The 10,291-nt window shown below is 43.8% G+C and overlaps 1 protein-coding gene across 3 annotated transcripts in view; it reads left to right on the top strand.

Annotated features, from left to right (window-relative positions):
- The first annotated feature begins 235 nt into the window (after positions 1-235).
- LOC112104871 (cytosolic phospholipase A2 beta-like) overlaps positions 236-10,291 on the top strand; it is a 28,164-nt gene continuing 18,108 nt past the window's right edge. Inside the window, exons 1-8 of one of the 3 annotated variants that reach the window (XM_024197437.1) lie at positions 236-361; positions 975-1,015; positions 4,620-4,662; positions 6,156-6,219; positions 6,687-6,814; positions 6,949-7,059; positions 8,388-8,425; positions 9,418-9,553. In XM_024197437.1, the coding sequence (XP_024053205.1) occupies positions 296-361; positions 975-1,015; positions 4,620-4,662; positions 6,156-6,219; positions 6,687-6,814; positions 6,949-7,059; positions 8,388-8,425; positions 9,418-9,553 (627 nt within the window). In that variant the 5' untranslated portion in view covers positions 236-295. Of the gene's footprint in view, positions 362-972; positions 1,016-4,619; positions 6,220-6,686; positions 6,815-6,948; positions 7,060-8,387; positions 8,426-9,417; positions 9,554-10,291 lie in introns of those variants that run through there. The other 2 variants (XM_024197435.2, XM_024197438.2) reach the window with 2 other exon arrangements.

Below are 10,291 nucleotides of genomic sequence, written 5' to 3'. Positions count from 1 at the left end.
CACAGGATACAATAGATGATTGAAAAGACACTGACTGAATCATTATGCACCAGTTTCTTGGAATTTAGTTAATGACTGAGTTCCACATTGCTAGGCTCATGAAGTAATGCACTGCCTTCTTTGTTCTTCTCTTCTCTCAGCTGAAAGATAATGTAACAAAGATTACCTAATTTTTTGTCTCTTTTAACGAGGGTATAGAATTCTTACACATCTTCCCTTCTGCTTCCAGAATATCCTAGAATTGACAGTCTATGATGATGATTCACTCACCAAAGATGACGCACAATTCACTGTTATGTTTGATGTTGCTAAAGTCAGGCCTGGAGAGGTAGCCTATGAGATATTCTCTTCGAAATCAGAGGTAAGAACTGAAATTTTAGGAGAGCTGATTCTGATGTTGCTGTCTCATCTGCTTCTCGTACTGCCCTGGCTTTGGCTTTACATGAGCTGATACCCCTGTCCTGTTTCATTAAATGTTTGTTAGCAATGGCAGCAAAAATCTCTTTTCATAGATTCAGAAAAAAACATTTATTCTCTGTTATGCCATCATCTTTGTGAGAGGCTAAAAAATGTTGACAACTTGTTATCATTTAGGCCTGTCCAAAGTGCTATTTATCTTATGTGGTCCAAATCAATAGCTTTCTACCCTTTGACTTAATTTTACTCTCCCCATGCTCAGATGCTTCCCTAAAAATGTGAAAAATTGGTGAAAAAACCTGAGGAAAACTCATACATTTCCTAAATGACACAATTATTTCAGGGGGAGGGGGGTTTGTTTTGCCAGGTTCTGTGGGTTTCCTTTCATTTGATTCTCATTTTCATTGGCCAGCAATAAAGGGAAGCATAATCTGATAACATCCCTGATAGTCCATCAAGGGTCTGGTCGAAGAGATTTGTCCAGAAAGTAAAGCTAGGATAGTTCTGGTCTGAATGGGTTGATACCACAGATGCTTATTGTTCCTTTTTCTTTTCAGAAACAGGAGTCTCTGGAAGTAGAATTCAAGATGGAGAAAATGTGAGTAAAAAGTCCAAAGTTGTAGGCCCTTGAGTGGTATGTGTAGACTGGTAAGGTGCTAATAACAAATTCACAACAAGGATCAACATGAATGTAATACTGGAAATGTATCAACCTCCTCCTCCATTTAAAAACAAAAGAAGAGGAGAGTTGAGATTACAATTTTACTGCTTAACTTTGTTTTATTTTTACCTCATTATCCCATCACACGTTGACTCCATTTATCTGTTTTGTACACCTATTGCAGGTGTTTCTAGTGGGCAGGGGTCTGTTCTCAGTCCAGTGCTATTCAGTATTTTTATCAATGATCTAGGTGAAAACAGAAAATTATTGCTGATAAGATTTGCAGAGGACACAAAAATAGATTGAATGGTAAATAACATCGGGATAAGTCAGTTTATAGAAACCAATTTGCATTGCATGGTAAGGTGGACTCTTTTGCACAAGATGTATTTTAATACAGGCAGAGGCAAGGTCTAGAATAAAGAATGTAGGTCACACTTAGAAGATGAGAGAGGGTATCCTGGATTGCAGTGGCACTGAAAAAGATTTAGGAGTAATGGTCGATAACTACCATGAGCTCCCAGTGCGATGTTGTAGCTAAGAGGGCATATGAGGTATTTGGATGTATAAAATAAGGAGAATGTCAAGTAGGCAAGTGGTGGTATGCATTAGACCACTGGTGGAATAATGCGTCCAGTTCTGGTGACCACATTGCAAAGAGAATGTTGAAAAATTGGAAATGGTTTAGAAAACAGCTACAAGAATGATTAGAAAAGAATGGAATGAAAAAGAATGGAAAACATGCCTTAGGATAAGAGACTTTAAGAACTATTTAGTTTTATCTATGAGAAAGTTAAGAGGTGACATAAGCATCTTCTGCAAGTACCTACATAAGGAAGAGATCTCTGATAATATATGGCTCTATAATCTAGCAGAAAAAATCATAACGAGAAAGCTGAAGCTAGACAAATTCAGACTAGAAATAAGATACATTTTTTTGACAATGAGAGTAACTGACCATTGGAACAATTTCTCCAGCATGCAGTCTTTACATTCAGATTGTATGTTTTCCCCAAAGATATGCTATAACTCAAACAGAAGTTATAGGCTTGCTGCAGGAATCATTAGGTGAAATTCTATGACCTTTGTTATGTAGGAGGTCAGACTAGATCATTATAATGATCCCTTCTGGCCTAAAAATCTATGTAAACACTTATGCCTGTGCTTACTTTACTGTGAAATCAAAGTGTCTGAGATTTCCTTCCCCAGACCTAAAGAAGAACTGTGTAGCTCAAAAGCTTGTGTGTGTCACCAACAGAAGTTAGTCCAATAAAAGCTATTACCTCACCCACCTTGTCTCTCTCAAATCCTGGGACCAAGACAGCAAACTTACTTTATTACAACTGCCATGAGTTGTCCCATTGATTTCAGTGGTCTCACTGACTTTACTACTGAGTGTAGTCCCATTGATTTACTCACAGTAATAAATAAACACATGCATAAGTGTTCGCAGGATTGAGGCCTTAGACTGTAAGCTCTCTGGGGCAAAGACTGTCTTTTATTATTGCTTGTCTGTATAGTGCCTAGCACAATGGGATCCTGATCCTTGTTCAGGATTCCTAGATGACCATGATGTAAATAATCTGGAGTAGTCAGACGGGATATTTCCTCCCACTTTAAAGCATTGCATAATTTGTATTTATAGTGGGTTTTGCTTCTCTTATGGATCATGTGCTGGCGTCCACTACAGTTAATCACAAATCAGGTTGATCTGAGGCAAAGACATTTGTGGCTTCCATAGCACTTGGTTTCAAGTGGGGATGGTTCACTATAGCCCATCTGACCCTAGACCTGAGTGCCCCAGGAGAACACGAGAACCCTGGGGTGGGCTCCACCTGCTCCCATGAGGTTGGAGTGAGCCCAGGGCCGGTGCTTCCATTTGGGCGACCTAGGCGGTCACCTAGGGCACCAGGATTTGGGGGGGCGGCAATTCGGCAGCGGGGGGTCCTTCCGCGCTCCGGGTCTTCGGCGGCAATTCTGCAGCGGGTCCTTCACTTGCTCCAGGACCCGCCGCCGAAGTGCCCCAAAGACTGGGAGCGCGGGAGGACCCCCTCCGCCGCAGAATTGCTGACGATGACCGGGAGCGCGGAAGGACCCCCGCTTAGGGTGCCAAAAACCCTGGCGCTGCTCCTGAGTGAGCCTGTATGTTGCACTGAGTGTAGGTTGTTAGGCTGCCAACTGGTGAGATATGGCAGAACAGTTGAGGCAACCAGTCCAATGCCAAAGCTGCTCAGATGAATACCTCTCCCACCATATCATGCTACAGGCAGGATATGAATCTAGATGGACCAGGACCAATGTTCCCTGTAAGCTGCACACATGTGCAGCCGTGTGGTAATCTTGTATATGTCGCACAGGTCAGAAACCATGCAACTCATGTCTCCTCTGTGTGGCCCAGAAGGGATGTGGTATGGCCCCTTAAGAACCCGCTCCTCTCACCCCCAGGACAGGGTGTGTGCAGTCCCACCTCCCCGCTGCAGAGTGGTGGAAGTGCTCCTGGTCTCCATGCTCCCCTGGCCGGAAGGAGGTGGCGGTGCTGGGATGCCCCTTGTGCAGGAGCTCAGTGAGGGGCCTGGCTGGGCTCTGTGGTGCCAGCTCAGGGCAGTGGCAGCTCTGGAGGTGTGGCCTGATGCGGCCAAGGCATTGTCCCCCTTTCTCCTTGCCTGGCAATTGGTTTCCAGTGCTGCAGTGGTTGCTGCTGTTGAGAGGCAACAGGGGAGGAAGTTGTGGCCAGGTTCCTTCCTGGGATTGCCCATCTGGGGGGCCTCAAAACCTCGGCCTGGGACAGGTGCAGTCTGACACATCCCATATCCCGCACAGGCCCCTGGCTGGGCTACTGCTGCTGCAGAGTGGATGGCTGCAGGGACTAGTGTGTGATATTGGGGAGTAGCCACCCTGGGGCAGTGTCCCCTGTACAACCCCCTCCCCTACCACATATGTGCACACACACCTCTACATCCCCCTACCCCATGCACACACAATCACCTTACACATCCCTACACCTCTGGTGCGCACACAATGACCTCATCTGTCTTTCTGTCTCTCACACATACCCCTTGCACACTCCTCCTCACACCCTGCACACAATCCTCACTTAAATAAAAATGTAAGCTTACCCAAGGACAAAAATGTGCTCAGTGTAGTCTGTAGCCCCTGTAGTATACATACACTAAATAAATAAAAAAAATAGAGGGAACATTGACCTGGGCACCAGTCTAGGTGGTCTGCTCTGTTATGGACTGTCTTTATCCCAAGAGGAAGTTTTAAACTTCAGTTGTTAGTTTTTGTGTTAGGTTTTTTTTATTTTTGGTTTCTCAATGTGATAGCAGCTGTGTATCTCTATTGTCTAACTTTGTAAAGTTTTGCTTAATCTGCTTAGTGAATGCCCATATTTCTGTTCCATATGTTAGAGCTCTCAGAATACATTAGTGTTTTGCATTAATTTTTAAGCAGGAAAGCCATTTGTTCTTAACTGTACACTGACAAGTGCTCATTTAAAAAAATTCCTTCAACTCAATAAAATTGGTTTGATTTTTTTCAGTCCTGGTCCTCCTGAGAAGCTCATTACAAACGGTGTCCTAGTAGTAAGTTTAAATTTGACTTTTCCTTTGTTCCTTCCCTATGTGTCTTCCCTTCATTTGTTTCTTTTCCCCTGTGTCAGAAAATCCTTTTTTGTACTTTATACAGAGGAAATAAGTCAAAATGATAGGTAGTAGCATGGGTTTAAAAGAAAGAAAGAAATGAAGTAGGGATTCCCGTCTGGTGTGTGTTCAGCATTGCATTCTCCATGCACAAATAAATATTCCAAAACATGCATGACATCCTGGCAAGTTGATGGGAAAACTATCATTGACTTAAATGAGTTTAGGATTTTGTCCCATATATGGTTTGTAAAGGCAGCAGTGACCCAGATCAGCAGGGTTTCCTAGACAGTGTTTCTTTCTAGATCTGCTAGAAAGTCTTCACCATGAGAGCCTTTATTCTGTTTACTTTGGGTCATGTATAGCATCACAAGGGTAGGGAGGGTGCAAATATTTTTTTCTTGCCCTCTTCAAAGGCCAGCCACAGTGTGGCTGAGGCATGTAGGTACTGTGCATTGGCATTAGCCTTAAGTGGGGGGTGGAGTGAAGGCGAGGATGTTTCCTGTAGCAACCTGCATGGAACTTGGAGGGAGGAGCACAGGTTGCAGGAGGGAAGAGTTTGGAGGAGGCACCTGGAAGTCTCTTGGCATGCACGTGGTTGGAATGCTAGCTGCAGTTGCAGCCTCTCTTAATAAACAGCCAAGTTAGTTTTACAAGCTTGGAGTCTCTCATGTTATTACTCAGCAGGTGTTACATGAAACACTGCCAATCCTCCTGGGCCATGCCTCCCAACAGTCTTGGATTTCGCAGGGATCTCACTTTGACCCTCAAAGCCCCTCTTGCTTGAAGGCCACTTTGCCCCAATCCCTCCATTTGATGGCATGTGACATGGTGCACTGGCTCACAGCACCAGTCAGGGTTGGCCCGTTTGCCTCTCCATGTCTATCTACGAGAGGTGGATGGGCCAAACCTGAGTGGCACTGTGTCCCACTTTCGCTACTTTGAACTGCTGAAAGGTATGCCCTTGGCTGGCCCAGTGCCTAGGGAGCACAAACTGCACCCTACCAAGTAGTGGAAGAACTGCTGGCAGCGTACACTCCTGAGGAACCTCTCCTTACAACTGCCAATCCCGGGTTGTCTTTTGAAGTAATGTTTTATCCCTTTCCCCTTCATTTCCTGAATAAGGAGTAATACTTCTGGCCATAAATTTACCAGCCAGGCTGTCTGAATGTGCTTTTGTTAATGATTTAGTATAAGTTGTCCCTGAAATGTCCCAAGGAGCTACAGTAGCATTAACAATGCATTAGAGATCAATTGGAATAAATTATAGGGAAGATAGTTGAAGTAACCTCGATCAGGAACAGTGGGAAGCTGACATACATGCTCTGATTATGATACAAACTGCACAAGAACCCATCAGCTGTCCATGTCTCCAGTCTTCACCCCCATTAGTAGATTTCTTTATCATCCATTCTTTCACTGATTGTCACTCACAGTCGCGTGAAGTTTGCTGCTTAGAAGTTCAGGTGGACAAGGAGGAGAATAAAAAGTATTTGAAAGGTGAGTCCATTTCCTGGCTAGGGTAGCAGGCAACAAAATCTACCCTTTTAGTAACCTGCTATTTCCAGCTGCAGACACATTAAATCGCAGTGAGGACTGTTTCTAAATAGCCCTTTGAATGACAATAAAATATGGTGCAATGAAAGTCTCTGAGCTGCCTTTCTCAGCCTCGATCCTCTTTCAATTTTAACTGTTAACTTTAAGGAAAAGGGATAGAGTTACCAAGGTGGCACATGCTTTCATGGGTGGGAAAAAGTGGGAGGGGATCCCCCCAAGTCAACAGTGGGAAGGCCAATATATCTCAAATCTCCTTTTGTTGAATGAGAATACCGGCTACTGGCCATTTTTGGTTGGCTGCTGAAGGGTTGTGTGAAAGATGTAAACTGCACAGAAGGAAGTGTGCCACCTTTGTTGGTTGTTGTACTCCAGAGTCAGTCATGTTCCCTGTATAAATCTATTTTCTCTAGAGAATAAAAATGTTGTGCTTACGGTGGATGCATCATATGAAGGAACACAGAAAACCACTACGGACTCGGATACTTTCCGCTTTCACTGCATAAAGAGTTGGGAGCCAATACTAAAAGCCAGGCTGCAGGTAATATCCTCTCTTCGTTATCGTTTGTTACAACTCTCCCACCCATTTACAGTGGATCGGAGCTGCTTATTTGTTCAACAGATTTGAAATGTTTCCTGCCTCCAGATAAAACAGTTAAGTTCCCCTTCCCCCAGTGTGTTTCAGATACAGAAGAGAATAAAGACAATTCAGATGACCCCTTAACAATACCCTTGACATTACTTGCTGTGGGACAGAAAGTGAAAGTAGGCCTTCCTGTAGAAAAGGTGAGTGCGTCGTCATTTACATTGACTTTTGCTGAAGGGAGCAAAGATAAAGGTCCGTTGACTGAATAAAGGAAAATAACTGCTAAGCATTATAGCAATTGGTAATCTGTTTAATTTATCAATAAACTAGTGGGGTGGACAGGAAGCTGGGATAAAACTAGCAGGTTATTGAGGCTTCATAGATTCTATGCTGTCTTGGAGAGTTCACTGTCTTTAGAGCAGTGACGTTTTATTGGTCTGAGCACTGTTGGGACATCCCTTTATGAAGATGATGAATATGGGTGGGTGTGCCCAAAACGAAGTTTCCTGAACAGCAGGAGTAGCAGTGCTCTCCGGCCAGCTAGATATTTTTTAATCTTAATCTAAAAATGTTTGGCTGATTGACATTTGTGGACATCATCCCTGGAGCTGGCTAGCTGACTGCTCCTCCAGTTCTAATAGACCAGGCAGAGCTAGAGGAGCGCCACTCCAACCATCTCCTCTTACTCAGGGCCGGCGCAACCCATTAGGCGACTCAGGCCGTCGCCTAGGGCGCTACAATTTAGGGAGCGGCGACCGCAGCGGTATTTCGGTGGCAGGACCTTCCGCTGCCTCTGTGGGGGGCGGCATTTCGGGGCGGGACCTTCCGCCGCCTAGGGTGTCAGAAAAGCTGGCGGCGCTCCTGCTCTTACTCTGCCAGCTGGGACTGTGCTTCCTCTTCCAAATCTCATGGCAGGCTTGGGGTGAGGCTAAGGAGTGAAGAAATTAATCCCTCAGGAGCCGTTCTCCCAGGGAGAAGGGAAAATGAAAATCTTTCTGACTCCCTCTGGATCCCCCCATCCCTAGAAGTCTCAGTGTTCCTCTCTTCAGCAGGCCCTGATTTCTCCTTTCTTACCTTTAGCAGCCTTTTGGTGGGACCTAGTGATTTATATGCCTTCTCCCTCTGCCTGGTCTTCAGTGGACTGACTGGCCCCCTTCCTCCAACATTTGTCTTGGTGTGAGGGGAAGCCTGGTACTGCTGCTCAGGCTGGCGTGCTGCTCCACCACTCCATTTGGGCATCCACAGGGAGGCGGGTGGCCTATCCCACTCATTCGGCAGTAGAACCAGAAACAATGCTGTCAATTCCACTGCTGCTGAAACTTTAGGCTGCCTAGAACATCTGTTGGGGGCAATAGGCTTATTTACTCCCCTTCTCCTTCCCAAGGATAACAGAGGAGGAGGGTGGGAAGCCATTCATCTCAGAAGACATGGAGATGGGGAGTGAAAAACCGTCCCTCTCACTAAACCACCATTGTTCATTTATTGAAATCTTACCCGTCTTTTTAATATTGTAATTCTTTGCTTTTAGGGTACAAAGTTGGAGCTGCAGGTCCAAGTAAATGATTGGTAAGAAATCCTCTTTCTCCATAATGTTCTTATGGCTTCTTGGGGCAGCTAATTCTAAAGCACTTGAGAGGAGAGGCAATTCTTGACTTAATCCTAAGTAACACACACAAGTCAGTTCAATAAGTCACTATAGTAGAGCCACTGGAAGAGGGACCACAATATAGTAAACATCCTTGGGGAAAATCATAACATAAATGAACACCATGACATTAAGTGAGAAAGGAGAATTTGAAAACTATGAGGAACCTAGTTGCAAAGGCCCTAAAGTGAATGAGAAAATTAAAATCCTTAGTCTCAGCATGGAGCCTTCTTAAACATACCACAGCAGAGTCAGAGAAGCAGGAAAGCACTAGAAAAAACAGATAGCATTTAAAAAGCAAGGTTCAAGAGGTTATTCAAGGCAAATAGCTATCTTCCAAAAAAAGAAATCCAGCCCAAGTGGAACCAGTAGAAAGGAGCACTAACTAGGGAAAGTAAAATGTTAGGATGCATGAAGAACAGAAAATACAGAGCATAGTATATTACAATACCATCAATCAATCATGCAGCCTCGCATGGAATCCTGTGTTTGGTTCCGGTCACCACATCTCAGAAAAGATGCATAGCAGATATAGCAGGGGTGCCGGTGTCAAAGCTAATTAGAGGCATGAAGAGATTTCTCTCCAGCTTAGCTATCTTTCAATGACTGAAATACCAGATATGCTTGGAGAATAAGCTTGTTGTCAGGCTGGTCCTGCCAGATATGTGCTGAAATTCCATTCATCTCACTGGACTTTCTAGTGAAAAACATAGAAAGGTTTTCAAGTCAGTGCAAAAGCGTGAAGAGGCTAATGTCAGTTGTTTGCTCTGAGGCTGTGGGACTGGTTTGTGTGTCTGTAAATCTGAATGGTGAATCATGATTCTTTATAGAACTTAGTTGCTGAAAATGTATGTTTAAATTTTAATAAGCTGATCTGGGCCTGTGTGATTACATATCATTATGTATGTTCCAGCCCAGAAAGTCTAGATGTGCGTTTAGGGTACAATCTGTGTGAAGAGGAGCAAGATTTCTTGCAGAAAAGGAAGAAGGTGGTTGCTAGTGCCTTGAAAAAGGTTCTTCAGCTGAGGAGAGATCTGCATGAGCATGAGGTTTGTGAGTCAGTCAGTCCTGTGACTGGGGTGAGGTTATGGGAGAGGAAAATATATTTCAGATATGGTGAGTCTGAATCTGTGCGGTTCCCAGTGAATTTCATCTTCAGCCTTTCTATGTTGCAGGCAAATCCATTGATTTTAATGGAGCTGAAACAGAACCCCAAAGTGCCGTATTTAAAAATGATTAAGGATCTTGGAATTATGCACACTAAGTAGTGTTTAAAAATGCTGCCTTGTATGTCCAGCTTTAATATTAGAGCTGGCCAAAAATGGGAAGTGTCGTCCAGCCAGGGACCCTGGTCCATAGAGGAGAATGGGGGCATGAGGCCCCAGAAATTCAACTCCCATAAGACGTCCTGCCTGCACTTCTGAATTGAAATTTTTCTGGTTTTGATTTTTCACAAAAAATTCTTGTTATTCCACAGTATCTGCTTTGCTGCTAAGAACCAGGATGAATTTTGAATTTAACACTTCCATTTCTAGATGTGTTTTTGTTAGAGTTAAGTAAATAATTAATAAAGAATAATTTCATTTGATGAATGTATTGTTTCTCTCCCTCCTCCACACCTCTTGCTCTTACCTCACTAAGCAGACCATGACTTCCTTGAATTCTTTCATTATTAGATCTTTTAAAAATTTTCTTGATGCTAAGGGACAAATTCTAATCTGGTATAAATCATCACAGTGCCACTGATAATGGGTGAGGAGAAGGAGGAGACTTTGCATGTTTATTCA

The sequence above is a fragment of the Terrapene carolina genome, unplaced genomic scaffold (assembly GCF_002925995.2).
Source record: "Terrapene carolina triunguis isolate 2854851 unplaced genomic scaffold, T_m_triunguis-2.0 Scaffold96, whole genome shotgun sequence".
Lineage (NCBI taxonomy): Eukaryota > Metazoa > Chordata > Testudines > Emydidae > Terrapene > Terrapene triunguis.
This window is presented reverse-complemented; position numbering and strand designations above follow the sequence as displayed.